This window comes from Sebastes fasciatus, chromosome 18 (assembly GCF_043250625.1).
Source record: "Sebastes fasciatus isolate fSebFas1 chromosome 18, fSebFas1.pri, whole genome shotgun sequence".
In the NCBI taxonomy this organism is placed as follows: domain Eukaryota; kingdom Metazoa; phylum Chordata; class Actinopteri; order Perciformes; family Sebastidae; genus Sebastes; species Sebastes fasciatus.
In genome coordinates this window covers 16,136,385-16,156,459 of record NC_133812.1, presented here as the reverse complement: position 1 = coordinate 16,156,459, position 20,075 = coordinate 16,136,385, and the positions used below count along the sequence as shown (strand labels likewise).

Here is a 20,075-nt window from a genome sequence, read left to right as displayed (position 1 = left end):
CATCACGTGTATGCAAATTGATGAATATTTTGGCATGGAATTGCACTTGCAAACTGCTAACACAAACCCGCCTCCAACCCCCTTTTTTCCACATTTTGCTGCACTACACCGGGCTTGTGCTCGTACCTCTGCTCACCAAAGTTGCCAAAACTGTCTGTTTGGTGGCCAACAGTGGCCTGTTGCATTTCATGTCAACTGTCGAAGCTCATTTTTCAATCAGAAAATGTTACGAGCATTTCAACAACTTGACTCTGCCTTCTGGTTGGAAAATATGTGTGCTTTTGTATCAGATTAAAAGGTAACAACGCGTAGAGTGAAAGCTTCACTGTGGGTTTTCCCTTTGCTCACCTTACACCGAATGTGTTGACTTTCTGTTTTTCACTCAGGCGCTGCAGCGATTTAGTCGAGCTTGCTCTTTACAAAGGACAGATTTACTGATGTTTGACTTGGCGATGTTTTCTCATGAAATGAGGCACAGTATAGTCTGACTGCTCTAGCAGAGAAAATGAGAGCTCGGTGGGTTTAATTTAGTTTTGAGCGCATAGATCTGTTTGCTTTTTTTGAAAACTCAAATATCCAGAAAAGGTTCCGAGGTGAAGGTACTTGGCGGAGTACTTGAGTTTTCACAGCTCTGATTTTGCTGCAGAAACCTCCCAGGTGGTGTTATGTGTGTATCATCTATGATGCGTGATGGTGTAAACAGCAGTTGGTGCAAATCCTCATAATTTTGCCTGATTGGTACAAAGTGTTCTGCGGCCGCTGCTGCTCAGAGAAGCTTTTCCTGAAGTGTGTAATTTCTTTGTCAGTGACCAGCCTATGAATAACAGACATTACAGTTTGTCAAGTTTTTCAAGTGGATGAGCAAGAATTCATGTCCACACATATTGATTTGTTTATACAGCGATCTTTAATTGGATGGCAGTATTGAGGCACACTTATTTTCATCTATATACTTTATCGAGGAAATGAACTTCCTCCCTTCTCCTGGGAGTAAAAGAGGTGCAGTAACAATTGTTTGGTGGAGCTCAAGTGTCCTGGTAACATTTTATGTGATGCACAGCACTGTTACATCCTGACTCAGGTGGCCAGAACAAAAAGGGAGATATGAACATTTAACAAAAGAAGCTTTATTTAACAAATTAAAGATTCATAAAGTAATTAAAGTATGGTGTGTGGGTATCAGTGAAGTCAGTAGTGTGTGTGCTGTGCATAAGTGGAAGATGTGGGTGTTGAAAAGGTGCATAAACGCACCCTTCAGGTGTTCCCAGTTGCTCTAAAGATCACCTGCAGAGAGAACACAGACAGGTGAATCATCCAGCTAACTACATGAAACCACAGCGAGCACCATGAAAAGACATCCTTTTCTTTACTCTGATTCTGAATGGGAAATATGAATATACATATAGGGATAACAATGAGACATTGTTTCCCCAATCAGCTTACTTTAATGCCACCTAAACCCCACCACAACAGGGTTTCATTGCAATTAAATGATCCACAAAGCAACAAAAGCAACCGTGCGTGTCTTTGACAGAAGCTAATTAAGTCACTCCGTTAAATGTCGTGCTGCCGATTTCTCTCCTGGCATCACTTAATGAATTTAGAAGGAAGTCATTAAGCTTTTATTGTCCACTGCAATCGCATTCGTTCCTTCAAGAGGCAGACCGTGACACGTCGCTGTATGTGATCATTACATAACCGAGTCAGTAGTGTCACGGATGCACTGACAGTGATAAATGGGTTGTCCGATTCGAGGCTTTAGGTCATTATAAAGTGGAAATATGAAGTTTAATGTGTTATTCATGAAGTAAAGCGTGAAACTAATTGAATGAGTTATTGGTGTTTAACTGAATTTGGTGTTTAACCTTCGATTTAATCCCTGTATGAGAAAAGTGAGCATAACGTGTTCTAAATTAGAAAAAAGTCAAACATTTTAATCAAATAAATGTCATCTAACTGCTGAAAGCCATGTTTTAAAATACATATTACATATAAATCTACACATTTCATCAATTTCTAACATTTTTAACAACTTTTAAGTGCTGAAATGTTTTGCTAGTTTGTCAATTTTCTCTGAATCCTAGTGAATGACAATAACTCTTTGAGCTTGCGAAGTGTTTTTGCTTTTCACCTCTACCATTGTGATAGCATTCAAAGACGAGGTGAGAATATAAACAAGAACAAATCTGTTTAATTCAGTATATTAAATAAAAAAACAAGTGATTGCAGCTTCAAATTAGAATTGTGTCTTGTTTGCTCTGCAGGGGGCACCCAGAGGTGTTAAAAACTAATCCGGCATAATGTCTCCAATTGAACTAATTGTGAAATTAGCGAGGACATGGATTGACAATTTTTCCTCATATTTAGTGTCACCCCATTCCTATGGGCGAGTGGAAAGTCATTAGAAGGCACCCTGCAGCTCGTCGAGTCTGCAACGACTGCATTAATAGAGGAGGAGTGGAGGTAGTTCATTACGCAGAACCATTATGAAACGTTAATTAATGAAAGTCGTATTGTTGTATGTGTGGAGTCAGCTTTAAATAAGGCACAGGTCTTAAGGTTTTTGTTTCCCTGGATACTGACTTCTATAAGTCCCATCTGTTTTTTCTAGCTACATGATAATGATGATGATGAGTTTGGAGAGAAGATGAAAGGCAGCGAACCAGTGATGGACTGATAGTAGTGTGTGTTGCTGTGTGTGTTGCTGTGTGTGTACATACGAAAGGCCTACATTCAGCACACTGTATGCCTTTTTCAGTTTTGGTGTTCAATTCATTTTTCATTCACATCAAACTCGCTCGAGGTCTGAGGGTGTGAATTTTTTAAACTGTAGTCTGAGTCAGTGCTTTAGCACAACCTCCGTCTCTCAATACTGACACTTCTCAAAGCTCAAAGCTGTTCTGCTGCGTCTGTCTGCAGTGATGTTATAGCACAGTCAGGCTTTGTGCAAAGTTTTCTTACTTCTTCTGCCAGCTTTGATGAAATATGATGTACACTAACAAGCTACAGAATGTGCAACAAATAGAAAATGTGCCACGCTTTCACCCAGGACCGTCTCTCAGCGCTTTATTGCAAGGCACTAGCATAAGTTCCCAGCAGGAACAAAGGAGTTACTGCGTCTTTCTTGCATAAATGCTTTCAGTTGCTTCCCAGGGAAAAGTCCAAAATAAAAAGGGTCATGGCCAGAAGGTAACCCTCGAATTGCAAAAATTTGCAAAAAACTCATGAGCTTCGCTGCCTGACGACCAATTCAAGGTCTAACCTTAACCATCTTGCGAGAGTTTTGCAATTTTGCTTGTTCTGAAATAAAACAAGCACACTGAACATCCCTTTTTTTATAGAAAAGTACAAATTCTACATTAGAAAATATTTACTCCCATAAAATAGTACCAACACTTAACAATTAGGAAATATGACACCCCCGGAAGTGTCAACCTTTACACTTCAAAATAACAGTCTTACAGGAATTTACAATGTCCTGTTCAACAAAATCGACACCTTGCTACATTGCAGCTGATTTATACTGACATTGTGAATGAACTCCTGCCTGATGAGCTAATGAACTATCTCTGTCTCCTCTCTCTCAGGATTTGGGAACATCTCTCCACACACAGAAGGTGGGCGGATCTTCTGCATAATTTACGCTCTGCTCGGGATTCCCCTATTTGGATTCTTACTGGCTGGTGTCGGGGACCAGTTGGGGACCATTTTTGGGAAGGGCATCGCCAAAGTAGAGAAGATGATTGTGGTGAGCGTCTTCGTTTATACAAGCTTGTTTTTGTCTCTGAATCATTTGCAACTCCCTGCATGTTTATACGTGTGCAATGAGCCAGCGCAGTCATCACACATTTGACGACAGGGCAGTTGTAAAATGATATTGCCTGAGCTGTTCCTATAAAGAGCTGCAGTGTCAAGGTTAAAGCTGCAACATAAACACCCCTAAATAATACAGCTGGAGATTCACAGCCAAAAGTGCAGGATTTGTTTTTTCCTCAGACTTCAGCAGTCGGTGCTCAACGGTGTGGAAGATGTGGATGCAGTTTTGGGGTTGCCATGTGAACAGACTCCAGGAAACCAATCTAAAATGCAGACAGTTTGTTTCGGCACTGAAAGCCCAGAACAGTAAATTATAGTTGTTTTACAGCAATATTTCAAAACTTCCCATCTTGTTTCTTGTTTATGGCGGGTGGAATAAACTAGCAGAACACAGATCGATCACTTTGAAATTGCAAAGGGAGGTTTATTTACCACATTGACTTTTGTCCATATACAAGAACATATACGCAGGTTACAGTTCTGCCAGAGCAGTTAGAAGGCACCATGTTAGACATGTTAGATATAAATGGACTCTGCTGGACAGTCTGGTTGAAGTTTCTCCTGGAAACCCAACGGTTCGCCCTGAAAAATAAAAGCAATCAAACTGCTGTTCAACGGAGAAGCCAATAAGGACGATTATAGATTCGACACCAAAAACAGATTAAATGCAGCAGTTTATTTTATTTGCTCACAGTAAAAACTAATATCCGTTTGTTTTTTCACTTGTCCCTGTACCAGAACCACCTGTGCTTTTTATAAGCTACATAATTTAACAAATGGACTGTGCAACTGATGGATGACTGGAAGAATAATAGTGAAGTGTAATAACAAAATCTTTAATAGACTTCAGATGGATGCAATACAAAGTGGTTAAAAAAAAAATAAAAGCAGACAAAGAAAAAGACTGAAGATACAAAAATTACATTTTTAAAACAAATCACAGATGTTAAATAAATAAGTAAATAATAGTAGTTTGGTGACTTTAGATAAAATATAAGTACAATCAAGGAAAAGATGTGCTTCTCTTTTAAAGGTACAGTGTGTAGGATTTGAAGAGGACCCGCTCCCTGTACATATGAAGGGCTCATTCTAAGCAATTCTTAGGGGGGGTTGGGGGGCATATGTAAGGAATAATGTACAGCGAGCGGGTCTTTGTTATGAAAGAATCCCCGACAGGGCGATGCTGCACCCCAACGCGCAGCGGAGGGGTCTCTCATTGCCTTGAAGGGGTTTCTTTCACAGCAATGACCCGCTAGCTGTACATTATCCCGCTTATTACACGGCTACTTACTGAAGAAATCAATATTTTGACCCAAAAACAGTCCGTCAAAGTCCGACATCAGTGCTGAAGTTAGCAAAAGCTGCAGTAATGTACGAGTCAGCAGAACGCGGAGACGGGAGAAAGGGGAATTGAGTGTGCTGTATGATGAAGAAAAAAACAGCACAGATACGTGCAGCTACTCATCATTTTCTTTGCAAGAGTGTGAAGAGTTAATTATATGTCGAGCTATTAGCATTGATGCACCGAGACGGTCTGGGTGTCAGAGGACTGTGATTGGAGCATGTTGGCTGAGGAGTCATAGCAACTAGCTAATATAACAGTCCAATGGGAGGATGGAAATGGTTTCCCCATAGTGGACCCTCAGTGATTTGAAGCAGTTCAGAGTGCTGACGGGGATTGTTGTCATCCCAGTCAGCTGTCTTCACGTCCCTGATGATGGAGTGCCCCAACGACGTGCTGTAATCACAGAGAGTGGGTTGGCCAATATTAATGACGTAAACACATCCTTTCTTGTGCTTCAAGTCACTGTTGACTTTTTCAATATTTAACCAGAACCACAATATTTCCCTATCCTTAACCAGCATTGTGTGACTTGTCAGATAATAAATTAACATTGCTTCCTAATTATGTTGATAAATACATAACCTGGGTGGCATTTTGCCTCCCTATGTGCTGCTGCAAATAACTATTACATAAATGGAATTTCTAGCAACACATTCTCACTCCCAACTCGTCAAATACCGCCGCTTGGTAAATGCCCCTCGGCATCGGAGACCGACGTACTGGGTACCTCTCTTGGACCAGGGACGGCGTGTCAATATCTGCTCGTTACATGCATAGCATCCTTTCAAAATAAATGTCGGTTTTCATAGTAAGTTAGGTTTAGACAACACAACCACTTAGTTAGGGGAGGGTCGTGGTTGACGTTAACTTCACTGACTAGCGACTCACGATACTAACGACTCACGTGACTAAAGACTGACGTGACTAAAGACTGACGTGACTAAATAAGTCAACGTTACTTTTAGTTTCACATGGGACATGAACAGCGTCTCCTAGTTGAAAGTCCTGTGTTTGTTTGACCCATCCACCAACCCTCCCGTCAGCCCTGAACGGACTCTCGCGCTATTTAGCACTTGCTTTGGTTTACATTGGATTTAGTTGAAAGCCCGGTTCGTCACGTATACCTTCGCTAAAGGGTGCCTCACTGCGTCGGTTTCCGATGCCGAGGGGCACTGACCAAACGGCGGTATTTCACGAGTTGGGGTTGAGGAAACAGTCCCCTGAGCAGTAGAAATGGTAGAGACTCCCAAAATCATTTATATTTCTTACCAGAGCTCATTTACATAGAATGTTCTTTAGCATCTGCATGCCGTCATGTTTGCAGTTTGCACATACAGTTGTGGGTGTAGGGTTGAAACACCTGTACTGCTGTGACAAAAGTCAGATCAAAAGCCAATTAAAGTCCACTGAAACAGTCTCCGTTTTCAGTATAAAAGCACAAAGCATGGCATTTTACTAGATACTTGGTAGCAACAGGTTAATTATGACTTTTTTTCATCGCTGGCTCTCTGGCTTTCCTGCCTTAGGGGAGGAGGAGGAGAGAGGTTGGCAGCTGGCTGAAAACAATGGAAATAGATGGACTGCAGAAGTAGCTGCTGTACATTGAAGATGCTGGCAGAGAAACCAACTCAGCTTCACAAGTCCCTCTGGAATATATTAATGCTTTGTCTTCAGCTAATTTGGTATTGTCAGGTTCTTCAAACTGTACTGTACTGTACTTTGCTTTGTGCAGCGAGACATCACAGACTCAGTGATCTGAGGTCTGCCTGCTCTTTACGCTCCCCCTCAGAGGCAGTGTGCTCTGGGCTTACATAACTGGAAGGGAAAAGGGCACGGTGCACAGGGAAGCAGCTGAAAGCAGTCACCTCGAGTGAAGAGGAAGCAGAGAAAACGGCAGCACACAGAATATCCTCTCTAATGTTCTGTAACTGATGCAAAGCAGGGACCGCGAGGCTCCTGTCAGATTAAAATTCTCATAGTTACAGCTGATAGCACAGGCTGTAACTGCAATGATTATGATATCTGCCGCTATGACTGCATGTGGAATATTTGATACGTTTTTACAGCACATGCGAGGCATGTCAAGTCACTTAACACCTCGCCACAGCTCGGGTGGGCGTGCCATCTGACAGAGAAAGTTATGTCACGTGAGCTCGGCCGGCTGACGTTTGAGATGTTAGAAAACAGCAAAATGTATTCCTAGAAGGAGGTCAAAGGAAGTGACTCATGACAATGTGAAGTGAAGTGAAGTGAGCGAATAATATAAAAGCCTGTGGGATATGAGCTGCATGTCCATTTCCTTCACAATCAATTGAGGAAAGGTCTAAAAGATATTGTTCATACCTGTGGACTAAAATAAATGTTGTCAATAACAAATTATATTACACCACTAATCATTGCATGGTAACACAAAACCATCAATCATAAGGCCGCAACCCAAGTCAAAAACAGAGATTAGGGCTATTTTGCTTCCATAACATGTCTTCTTTTGGACTAGTGGAAAGAAAACATCCAAAATACACATTTAGGTGTTTATTTCACTACTTTGTCTATTTGCGTCTGTAGTTTTCTCCTAAATTCACCAAAAGTTGCATATTCGAACAAAACTTGTAATATAAAAAATAATTGTTTTAATGTAAGTAATCAACTGGGGAAGTTTCATGATGATATCTTTTCACATTTTTTTTTACCATATTCACCTCTAGTGTCTTCAAAATGTTTGGAATTGTACAATACGTATCTTTAAAGGTTGTTTTCTCAGACTCTGAGCCAGAAATCGCCACTTCAGTAACACTGACATTTGAGGGGTTTGTTCAAATATCCTTCATAGCCTGATTTATAGAACATTTTATTCCTAAAAACATGGCGAAAATGTTTTTTTTTCTTTTTATGGCTGTATTTTCTGATTTATGAAATGATAAAAAAGAGACTGGCTGTATCCAATGATCACATTTCCATTCTGGAAATGTATGCAAATTACCACATATTTCATAAGATAATGCCTAATTTGCGTAATCTAATGAAATTTCAGAAAACTTGTAATATAAAAAATAACTGCCTTGATGTAAGAAATCAACTGGGGAAGTGTCATGGTATCATATCTATTAGTTCATTTTTTTACCCTAATTCTTTTAATTCCCAATTTATTTATCTCCCACTAGAAGTGGAAAGTCAGCCGGACGAAGATCCGTGTCTTCTCAACGCTGATCTTCATCCTGTTCGGTTGCCTCATCTTCGTGGCGCTGCCGGTCATCATCTTCAAGCACATCGAGGGGTGGAGCACGCTCGAGTCCATCTACTTTGTCGTCATCACCCTCACCACCATCGGCTTTGGAGACTTTGTCGCTGGGGAAAAAGGTCGCTTTGATTTTCTTTCTGATTTACAGGCTTTCTTTCATTTTTTATGTCTGAATCAATGTATTTATAGTTGAGTTATTCCTCAGCCAGTCTGACTCAACAGATGTGCACCGCGGCGATAATCCGCCTCTTGCCCTGCTATTACATTCTGTGCTGCCCATTATGATGTATGTGTTCTGACATGTGTCTTTGTTAATGCATCTGAATCCCTGCAATATGTTTAATGCTCCCATCTGTTGAACCAGAAATCTATACTCATTTCTACCAAAAAAAACTCTGGCATGATATAACAATAATCATAATGATCTCAGGCAAATAATGAATACTATAAATTACAGACATAAATTCTCTTTTGTGTCAGAGCATTTATCAGAGCCAGCAAAACTGAAACATGTCCCCCACGTTGAGCGTTTAAAAGAATAGTTTGGAAGGTGGTATTAGCTTGATTTGACCACCTGCTTGACAAACAAAAAGGGGAGAGGCAGATGGGAAAAATCACAAACACTTAGCTGCTACATTAAACTTCCCATAGCAGGCTTAATGATTATACATTAGGTTACTGTAACTACTGGAGTTGGCACAGGTGGTGTAAAGTAAACCTGGACTGGTGCTGTGGGTGGTTATCTAACTGCACTGCACAGTGAGCGGGCTGGCTGTGCTGCATCACACCAGTTGATTTATTGAAAGCTCGGCCAAAGATACAGTATTTTTTGGGAGCCAAAATGGCATTTAAATGTACTGAAGGTAATGTATGCACGTGAATACAGGACTTATATTATTTAAGTAAAGCAGAGTAAGTCCATGCATCCATTAGGAAGTGCCATGTCAAACATGTTACAGCAACCCGGTCTCACAGGAAGGCGTATAAATAGCACGACATTACAAGGACATTCTGCGTGTCATGAGGACGCTTTTTAGGCTTTTTGAGTGTCATTTGTAACATCCGCCATTAGGTTCAGACAAGAAATTCACTGACTTAGGTTTAGGCAAGAAATACACTTAGTTAGGTTTAGGCAAGAAATACACTTAGTTAGGTTTAGGCAAGAAATACACTTAGTTAGGTTTAACAAAAATGTAATGGTTGGGCTTAAAATATGTACGTAAACTAAGTAAAATACGTATGGAAACAATGTAACGTAAACACGGAAAACACGTCACAAATGTCACTAATGTAGTTTACAAAACAAAACATCGGTCTCCTGGTTGAAAGTCTTATGTTTGTTGGACCCATCCACCTCCCCTCCCGCCTACCATAAACAGTCTTTTTCACTTGAGCGTAACATATTTACGCGGATCCTTGTACATTGGAGTCAGTACAGACTACTTTGCGTAAGAAAGGCGATTTTATTGCCTGTGAAATGCCTCGTGCATTATCATGTAATTCATACACCTTTACGTACAGATATATTTACTACTACTCATGGTCAAAACCTGCACAGGGAACCTCTAACTTTCATCCTGATAAACGACTTTCTTCCCAAATTTTCTCCAAGTAACTGTGAAGCCGTCACCCCATGTAAAGGCAGATGAGGTGGTTGGGCACTGGAAAACTTTAAAAAGGGATGTTGGAAAAAAAAAACAGGTTGATAAGTCAGAGCAGTGCAAAAAAAGTGAAGTTTATTAACCAAAGTTCACTGAAATTCAATGATAGTTCATTTAAACTAAATCAAAAGAACACCAAACAATAGAAAACTGCAGCCTCACAGCAAGCTGTTCTCTCTCCTCTCCCTCTTATCTATCTCATCCTGCTACTTAACAGTGCTCAGTCATTCTCCTCTAAGGACAGAACGAAGCAAACCTGACTGCACTCTCCCTGATTGAGCTGCTGAGGAGCCGATCCACCCCAACATCCCAGGCAGAACAAAAAAAACCTATGAACCCATGAAACAAATAAACTAAACAGGCTTGTGTCACACACCTTAACTGATATTGTATCAAATAAACTTAAACATTGACTGAAATCAACAATTAATCAGACACAAAAACAGCCAATTAAGTGTTTTTAAAGAAAATGTGTCTTTATTTTTAGCTTTCTGAACAAAATATCGCCAATTAAAAAGAAAAGAAAACACCAAATGGAACTTTTTTCTAAATCACTGCGCTGGCAAATGGAACAAATCCATTGTATTGTATTTATACTGTATTTATGCACTCACAGATGTTAACACTGTTAGATCCAAGTCAAGATTTTACAATGTTGCCTTATGAACAATATCCCTTAATCATTAATAGCACCTAGATCACACAAATGGATTTAAAGAATACTATATTGTATATGTGACATTGTGCAATTTTATTCTTACCTGTTAGTCTCAATGTCTCTTTATATTTTATATAAATGATTCTTATAAAATGGTCCTATTCAGGACTGAGTCAAAGGCAACACTACAGCAGAAAGACGTTATATCTTCTACAATGGAAAGACCAAAGCTCATTACATGATACATGATGGAAGTTAAAGACACTTTTACTGCTACTTTCACTAAAATCAGTCCTGCTTGTTTTTTGTTCTTCCTCTCAGAATGATACAGTTTTGTAAGTAACACATGTAACTCAGCATTATGTAACAGACTTGTGTAACCCACTTGTTGTTTCTTTGGCTCTGCAGGTGGTTCAGAGAATCCAGAGTTTCTGAACTACTACAAGCCTGTGGTGTGGTTCTGGATACTGGTGGGCCTGGCGTACTTTGCCGCAGTGCTCAGTATGATCGGAGACTGGTTTCGGGTCATCTCCAAGAAAACTAAAGAGGAGGTACGTGCCGATGTGCTGGGAGTTATGTCACCCCAGAGGTGACGCAAGTGGGAGATAAGAAATCTCTCTCGGCTAAAGGGGAGAAAATTGGATTTCACCTCAGAGGTTTCTCACAGAAAGGTGGAGAAGATGTTGGGAGACAAGGATTGCCTGCTGGTAGCTTTAAGTTCAGGTGCTGGAGCTTATTTTCACATTTTTAAATGTAAATCTCTATTTTTCCCCAACACCAAAGATATTTCAGTCCAAAATAATTGTTTCAACTAATAATTCGAGTTGTGAGAGTTGTGTTTCCTCATTTGGTTTACAACTAAAAGCCCATGTCTGACAGCCGGTTATCCCAAAAACAAACACCCATTGTTCCAAAAGCCCATTGCTCTGAAAATACACAAACAGAAGAGCATGGCTCAAACGCTAATTAAAACACATGACCCGCCCTACTCTGCCTCTGACGATCTGACTAGCACTTTGTTTCAGCATGCTGAGGCTTTTAAAGTAGCACTGCAGCCGGCAAAACAGTTAGCATTATACTAGGGCTGTCAAAGTTAACACAGTAATAACGCGTTAGCGCAAATTTGTTTTAACACCACTAATTTCTTTAACGCATTAACAGAATCGATCTTCCAGAGGTTGTACCAGGCTCAGTTCTAAAGCTAGAGGAAGCTGAATATACTGGCATCATATGAAACTAAAAAACCTAAGAAATCCATTGGTACCAACCATGTCAGACTAGCTTGTCGCAAAAGAGGTTAAATAACGCTCCAAATTTACGCTAAATTTTGGCGAGGAAAAACTGGCATGGCCATCTTCGAAGGGGTCCCTTGACCTCTGACCTCAAGATATGTGAATGTAAATGGGTTCTATGGGTACCCACGAGTCTCCCCTTTACAGAAATGCCCACTTTTTGATAATCACATGCACTTTGGAGCAAGTCATAGTCAAGTCAGCACACTGACACACTGACAGCTGTTGTTGCCTGTTGGGCTGCAGTTTGCCATGTTGCCATGAGCATATTTTTTATGCTAAATGCAGTACCTGTGAGGGTTTCTGGACAATATTTGTCATTGTTTTAAGTTGTTAATTGATTTCCAGTAATAAATATATACATACATTTGCATAAAGCAAGCATATTTGCCCACTCCCATATTGATAAGAGTATCAAATACTTGACAAATCTTCCTCTAAAGTGCATTTTGAACGGATAAAAAATATGCGATTAATCGTGATTAAGCATGGACAATCATGCGATTAATCATGATTAAATATTTTAATCGATTGACGGCCCTACATTTTACATGGTTATAGGAAATAAAAACTTGCTCAAAATGTGTTCTTAGGTTTAGCTGCAGGGGTAATACCAGTGCAACTCTGCATTAGACCACTTTGCTGCTGCTGCTTTATGTTGAACCCTAACTAGCTGTCATATATACACAATATTGTAGGTAGAGGGACATTTGCAGTAAATTCAGGTGTGATCACATCCGTCTCCCCTCATAGTAATAGAGTAATACCTCACAGCGTTTTCCTGTTCACTCCGCAATCTGAAGTGATGGATCTCCATCCCGGCTGCGACCTGTAGAGAAAATGCCATCTCGTGCAAGCGTTGAATTAAATATTCGTTGTGTTTCCAGTGGCTGCTGTTGAGTAATAAGATACTGTGCTGTTCTGGCAGGTTCATTATTTACATGGTAAAAAGAACGGAGAGAATCACATATCACGCAGCCTACACATGCAATCTCATGCATATGTGCATCTTATTTCTTTATTCTATATAACGGGGGGCCATATGTCAATCTGCAGCGGGAATTCTTGCACAGGCATAATTAGTAGTGCAGCTGTGTAGGCTGTGAGCTTTTACTGAGAGGGAGAGATGGTTTCATTGAGAGGTGGAGGACGGGGGAGGAGGGAGGGGGTGAGAACGATCGGCAAAGAAAGTGAGAAGAATTAGGAGAAGGCACGTACTCGAGTGTTTGTTCTCTAGCGTGTGTCCAATGTGCGCACGCATGCAGACCCACACCATAAATTTTAACTTAAGCGCTTAGAAGTCTGCTTCCACCAAGCACACCTCAGAGCCTCATAGATAATTAAACAGCCTGGAGAAAGATGCCTGATGCATCATGAAAGAGAGATCGATGATGTGTTCGCTCCTCTCAAGCACTATTAACAAAACAGACTGTGCCTACCAGACACAGTAGATAGTCTCCAGAAATCTGGGCCATTAGGTCCCACACAATAGAAATTCAGTTTTTTTATTGCTTCAGGCTCCTGCAGTTAAGTTTAGAATAAACTGCTTTGTGCACATAACTGTTACCCAGCAACTGAACAGCATTCAATGATGCATTGTTTCTTGATGGTTAACAATTTAAAAGCACCATACCAGTGTTTTAGCCCCCGGACTGCATATTTTATAATGCTGATTTTCTACAACATACTTTTTTTTTTATCTACAGGCAGAAATGTTTTTTAGTAATTTCTTGACAATGTACTTGCACAAACTCCCACCATTTCTTTAGCATGCATGCTAAATAATGTAGTATGGATATTATAATGGATATTGCTGCAGGGGAGAGCCGGTGCGTAAGAAATTAAAAGTAAAACTGCGATTTCCTCCGAGACCATACAAGTCTGATATACCTAACTACGTCAGCACGTAGAGCACGCAACACGTATAAGAACTGTGAAAAAATCACGTGGATACGACGTACTTTCGCAGTGTTTTACCTAGAAAGCTGTTCTGGATCACAGAAAGTAAATCCACTCAAGAGATAAGTTTTTGGAATGACAAGTTGTATTTATTGTTTCATGAGTCATAGTCATGATCATTGATAGATTATTTAATACTTTAACACATCCTGAAGTTTGACGTGTCAGAGTTTTTCAGTATATTCAATACAGTCTCACATCTGTTTGTGAAATAGTGACAAAATTTAAACTATTTGATTTGTGTACATAGACACGAATTTCCCTTTTTTTTCGTGACGCTCAGCACGACTTTCAACAACACTTGACTCACGTGGCAATTTCCGCTCCAGATTTTTCAAAATAAAATTACTTAGTTAGGTATAAGAATAGATTGACTTGGTTAGGGTTAGGCAACAAACTACTTAGTTAGGTTTAGGTAAAGATCAAGGTTTGGGTTAAAATAACACCGGCAGTGGCTGACTTAAGTACAGAAGTTCCGGGACAATAACTACCTAGTTAGCTTTACAAAAAGATCGTGGTTTGGGTTAAAATAACTCTGGAAGTGCCGTAACTTAAGCGCGGATATTACATGCCAAATAAATCAACTTTGGCTTGTTGTTTAACATGGGACACAAACACCGGTCTCCTGGGCGAAAGTCTGGTGTTTTTTGACCCACCCATCCACCCAGACCTCTTCCCTACATGGCATTCGCCGCTCTTTATACTTCCCGGTTCACAATAACGTGGATTACATACACGTCTATGTACACGAATCAATACATTACAATTTTGTGACTACTTCACAAAAACAAACTTCACTTTATAACGTTGTGTTACTTTCGTCCCGGCTGAGGGGGTCGAAAGTAACAATGCGCAACGTCCGTTCAAAGCCAAACTATACCAAAGTTGTTCCACATTTGTACAAAATAACACCTGGTATTGATAGAACACACATGTGAGTTGTCGATCACAACAAAAAGTAATCTTTTATAAAGACGTTTATCTGAAAAGTGTTACTTTCGTACCGCCTCTCCCTTATAGGGAGGAACAGGTTGTGCTTGATCACCTGCCGGCACTTATCTTCAGTCTCTCTCTGCAGGTCGGGGAGTTTCGGGCGCACGCAGCCGAGTGGACGGCAAACGTGTCGGCGGAGTTCAAAGAGACCCGGCGGCGACTCAGCGTTGACATCTACGACAAGTTCCAACGTGCCGCATCCATCAAGCGCAAGCTGTCATCAGAGCTGGGTATCAACCAGGAATTGACCCCTGGCAAGAGGGCGCTGTCCACCAACCTGTGTGAGGACAGAGAGGCCTACTTGACTCTCTCCCTCAGTCCCTGCACGTCACTGGCAAGGAACGGCAGCCTCTACCTGAACGGCCTCAGTCCGGACTACGCTGACCGGCGGGAGATCGCCATCATTGAAAATCTAAAATGAGGAGCAGCGTGAAAATGAGATTCAGGGAACTGAGTGAGACAGCCGCTTAAAAACACACTTTTGTGCTTATTGACTGAGCATCTGTGATAAGGAACCCGTGCGTATTCATTAAGCGGATTGTGCTCCAATCATTGATTGAAAACCTCGAGAGTGACTCAAACACAGATCAATCGTCAAGCTCCGTACTTTAATGTGCGTGATTAAAACTCAAAAACAGATTCCATTCATTCAACGGAGGAGGCCGACTTCCTTTCATTGTGTCTGTGCCAACGTGATCGACAGCTGTGCTAGCGATTGAGCCAAATGCTCCCGACTGGAACAAATGATTGTACCAGAGGCATGAGTTTAACAGACTTTATCTCATGAGCTGGAAGGAAATGAAAGCCCATATTGAGGTAGCAACGCACTGGAAACCTTCATCATATACCCACAAACAAGCCTGTAAACACACCGAAATAAATCCATTCATCAAACTTAGAAAGCAATAGATGTATCTGTGCTCATCTCTTGTTGAATTTCCAGAGGCCCTGAAATCTGCATCAGATAAAGAGGATCCTCACTGCTAAAAAAACGCTCCATAATCACCAATGAATGCTTGTTCTTGACGAGGCAGCAGTCTTGAATGTGGCTTTTTTCTTTTTCGTTTACACTTCTTCCAGTATGAACTCAGTATGCCTTGCATTCGCCGGTCAGTCTGCCCTCGCTAAAGAGACGAATGTTGACATTTTTGTTCCTCCGTGACTGACATTCAGCTTTTTCACCCTAAGGAATAATCCACTTGTGCCTTACTGAAAACCACACTGAACTTGGTGATGCATGAAGGACTGAGCTCCGCTTTGTCTGTCCACTCATACTTGTTATATATGAGCACAGTCGTAAAAAAAAACAAAAGACATATCAGGAGGCCTCTTTGAATAAAAACAGTATGAAGAAGAGGCAAATGGATGGAGATGACATTTTTACTTAAGAGGAATCTACAGTATGCATGGCAACCGAGTGAAGTGTTTCTTAACAACTAGGAAAATGTCACTTTTCTGTCCGCCAGTGTGATTTAGCCGTTTCCTACCAGTCTTAATGTGTCAAGAGAGTTACATTAACCACACAGTGCCAGGCTCACTGATCAAACCCCATTCTCCCTTATACCAAAGTAATGATGCTGTTTTTTCTGACAGAAGAATCAGGTCTTTGGTGTTATCAAAGGATCAGGAGTGCTTTCTCTTACTTCTAAAAATTGAACCCACTGTTATGTTTTTTTTTCATGAAACTGAAGCTTGGTGCATCCAAACTGTCTTTTTCTCCAATTGGAAATAAATCCCAGCGTGTATGGTACTACAGCAATGAAAGCTCTGAGTGTGAAGCATACTGCATCTTACTGCTTTTTATATGTTGCAGCTCTCATCTCTACCTTCTCATATAAAGTTCGAGAATAATCCTTCAGTTGATTAAGAGGAGATCCTTTATGTCTCGCCAATACTGAATGCACACCATCAGAAAGCTCTATTTACTGTACATCACTGACTTTAGAGGTTGCATCACATAGAAATAGAAGCATTGATTTAAATAAATGCCTCTATGTGGCTGATTTGATGCTGATTATAGATTCTGAAAATATTAGGAATGTCATGGCACAGTTAATATCTCACTTTGATTCTTAATACAGAATATACATTTTTATTTCATATTTTAAACAGGCCCCTTTTATAAATCTGGATGAGAATGGAGGTTATACAAGGATGTTTTAGGTTCTGGTGTCTCCCAGTTGAATGGTTTGGATTGTGTGTCTTATGGTGTAATTCAGTGCTTTTATCCAGCACGATATGCTGTAATATTCTCAATACATTTGATAGTGCTATTTACAGTTTGTAGCATTGAAGTATATTTACAATACCATGTGACTTACAAGACAGTATGCCATATGTGTCAAACCAAGCCTATCTGCTATACCAAATGTCTATAATGTATGGGTTATCAGGTGGGAACGAGTCTGTTTGGTGATAAAACTGTGGCAGGAGGAACCGGTTGCACCAGCTCTTTGTATGTTTAAAAACTCAGTCTATTTGTAACTTCCCTTTAAAAGCCGGGTGTGCCTGCACCTGGCGCATTGCTATATAAATGGCGGATTCTGCTAATTTTCTGCAGTGAAAATTATTTTTTTGAAAGGCTAAACGCCAACAAATATGGATTGAGCAGAATATTTCGTTAGATAAAAACATGCTTTGACTTTTCTTTTTTACTTTTTTGGACTTTACAACGCTTCGGAAACAATCCTACGCAGCCACCACTGGTATCTAATTCTACAAACAGTATGATACTAAGATTAGTGTAGCCTGATCTGTATCTGCAACTGTGCCAAAATACCAGGTTTAAACAGAATGAATGGACAAAAAAAGCTGCGCAGCATTCAATTGTTGATTTATAATTTGAATATTATCTTTATGAACGAAGCTTCAAAGCACTCAACTATTTGGTGCAGCCCTAGAATTGTCTTATATTGACGAGCTTAATATTCTGTTTACTGATTAGGAGGGCACTCCGTTTACTATTCGCGCTGTCCATTGACGGGGTGGGGGTGCTGAAATAATGTTTCCATGGCATATTGAGAAGGGAGGGAAGGGACAGGTATGTGGTCTTCGGTGGACCCTGTGAAACTAGTTAGCAGTTACTAAGAAATCAGGAAGAACTTACAAACTTAGCAATGAATTTACGAATAGCTGGTGCAACCCAGACTATGACAGTATTAGTAGGTTACAAGTTTGCTCTCTTTTTCTGTTCTAAATCTCCTGGTTTTCTTGAAAAGGTTGTCCTAAGCGTGTGCACTGCCTGACTGCACTGTAAGGTCATCAGCTGTCAAGTGTAATCAAGTCAAAGAGGAGTCACAAAGGGATTGCGAAGAAAATAAGATAATAAGGACAGGAGGCTCTTTCAAACATGGTTGAATGGAATACCATTATATTCTTCTGCTAGTGTCTCTAAAAAGCAATCAATAGCATCAGTCTATGCTGTACTGACTTGCAATACACTGAAAGAAAGACTACTATTACATTAAGGCTGAGTTGCCTGAGGGGGAAGCAGTCCGAGTCTTAGAGCAGCTGCTCACGGCCAAGCCCCCAGAAGTCGTCCTATTGCTTTTTCCCAGTCGGCCGTGTGATTGACAGCCACTGAGAGGCGAGCTGTCAGCGCTGAATGAAAGTCAAGGAGTGCTGTCGATGGCGCGTTATGTAATATGTCAGGCCACGTGTGAGGATACCCTGCATGATTGTGTTTACAGTAAGCGTGTGTGTGCATGAATGAATGAATGCGCTTGTGCATTGGGGTTTGACAAAACTCATTTAATTTCCACCCACAGCCTTTTCACAGGGCATCCTCTTCTGTTCCCAGGGTGACATTTTTTAATTAAGTCTGTGGCTGCATAGAAATCCCTGATCAAGCATGTTGAATGTACCTATCCATTCATGTCGGCAGAGATGAGCCTCATTATGAATGTAAACACATTCATGATTTAACGGTGTGATTTATGTATGCAAAGGAGTTCAATTAGGGTATGCTGTGAAAACAACTACCGGATTTTTGAAGCCACTGGCCCCTCATTTTATTTAAGAAACATGATGCCATAAAAACATGTGCCAATCATAGTCATACTGATCGTAAGAGATAACAGTGTTTCAGACAGCTGTAATAAAAATGTGCATCAGTGACATCAAGATCCATTTTTTTATAAAACACTACTTTGGATTTAGTCAACTTCCTAAAATGTATGCATGAAAATCTTTTTAAATGAGACCCATTAAAGGCAAACCAAATTTTTACTAGCCAATAAACCCATCTGTAAAAATGTGCCAATATACATGTGAAGGATCATGAACACACATGCACATTTTATAAAAAATCAACATGATTTCAACAAGTGTTGCATGCCACTTTTAAATGTTACTTCCAGTGTTTATAGATCAGATATGTCTCTAATTGCAGGCTTTGCTTTTGATTACATGGCAACCATGTGTTTCCAGTATGTTAATACGTTAATGTGGGTATGTCAACTCAAATCATGAAAACTTTTCAGAAGGTTTAGAATAAAATATTTTATATGCAAAAAGACACTGAATGTCGTTGTTTTCTTTCAGCTCTTGGACAAGAATGGCGTAATTCTATATTTTACTTATTGTCAAAAAAGACTTTGTTAGTTCATCTCTCACGATTTTTTGATTTCTGATCAGCCCAGAGTCCACTTGTTCCTACTGAAGACATAATTCATTAAAAATTGCGCACACATTCATAGTTTTAGTTTTAAAAAAAGGCCAAGTATTTGCCCCAAACAGATGGGCACTGTAGGTTTTAGCAAATGTTACTCAAACAGTAGTGTATTTCATGGGGACTATTTTCAGATTCAGCGGATTAATACACATTTGGTGCTTTTGTGAGTATTTCTGGTAGCAGGACAGTGTATCAGGGATTGACTAAAAACTACAGTGCCCATGTTCATGGTAATGAAGAAACGTGTAACCCTGCGCAACCGTGTACATTTGTGTTTTTAACATTTTTTTTTTTAAATAGTTATAGGTCCATGGCAAAGAAGAATAACCAATATCATGCTTTAGTTACAATTGCAATACAAAATGTTGGTTTTGGTCTTTCAACGGAGTTTGTTTATAATACGAAAGCTATTGAATATCACTAGCCTTATCCTTCCTAAAA

General features: G+C 40.2%; 1 protein-coding gene across 1 annotated transcript in view; it reads left to right on the top strand.

Annotated features, from left to right (window-relative positions):
* LOC141756347 (potassium channel subfamily K member 2-like) overlaps positions 1 to 16,716 on the top strand; it is a 30,611-nt gene extending 13,895 nt beyond the window's left edge. The window contains exons 4-7 of the mRNA XM_074616005.1: positions 3,588 to 3,748; positions 8,323 to 8,518; positions 11,127 to 11,269; positions 15,048 to 16,716. Coding sequence (XP_074472106.1) covers positions 3,588 to 3,748; positions 8,323 to 8,518; positions 11,127 to 11,269; positions 15,048 to 15,383 — 836 coding nt within the window. The 3' untranslated portion in view covers positions 15,384 to 16,716. The remainder of the gene's footprint in view (positions 1 to 3,587; positions 3,749 to 8,322; positions 8,519 to 11,126; positions 11,270 to 15,047) is intronic.
* The last annotated feature ends 3,359 nt before the right edge of the window (positions 16,717 to 20,075 follow it).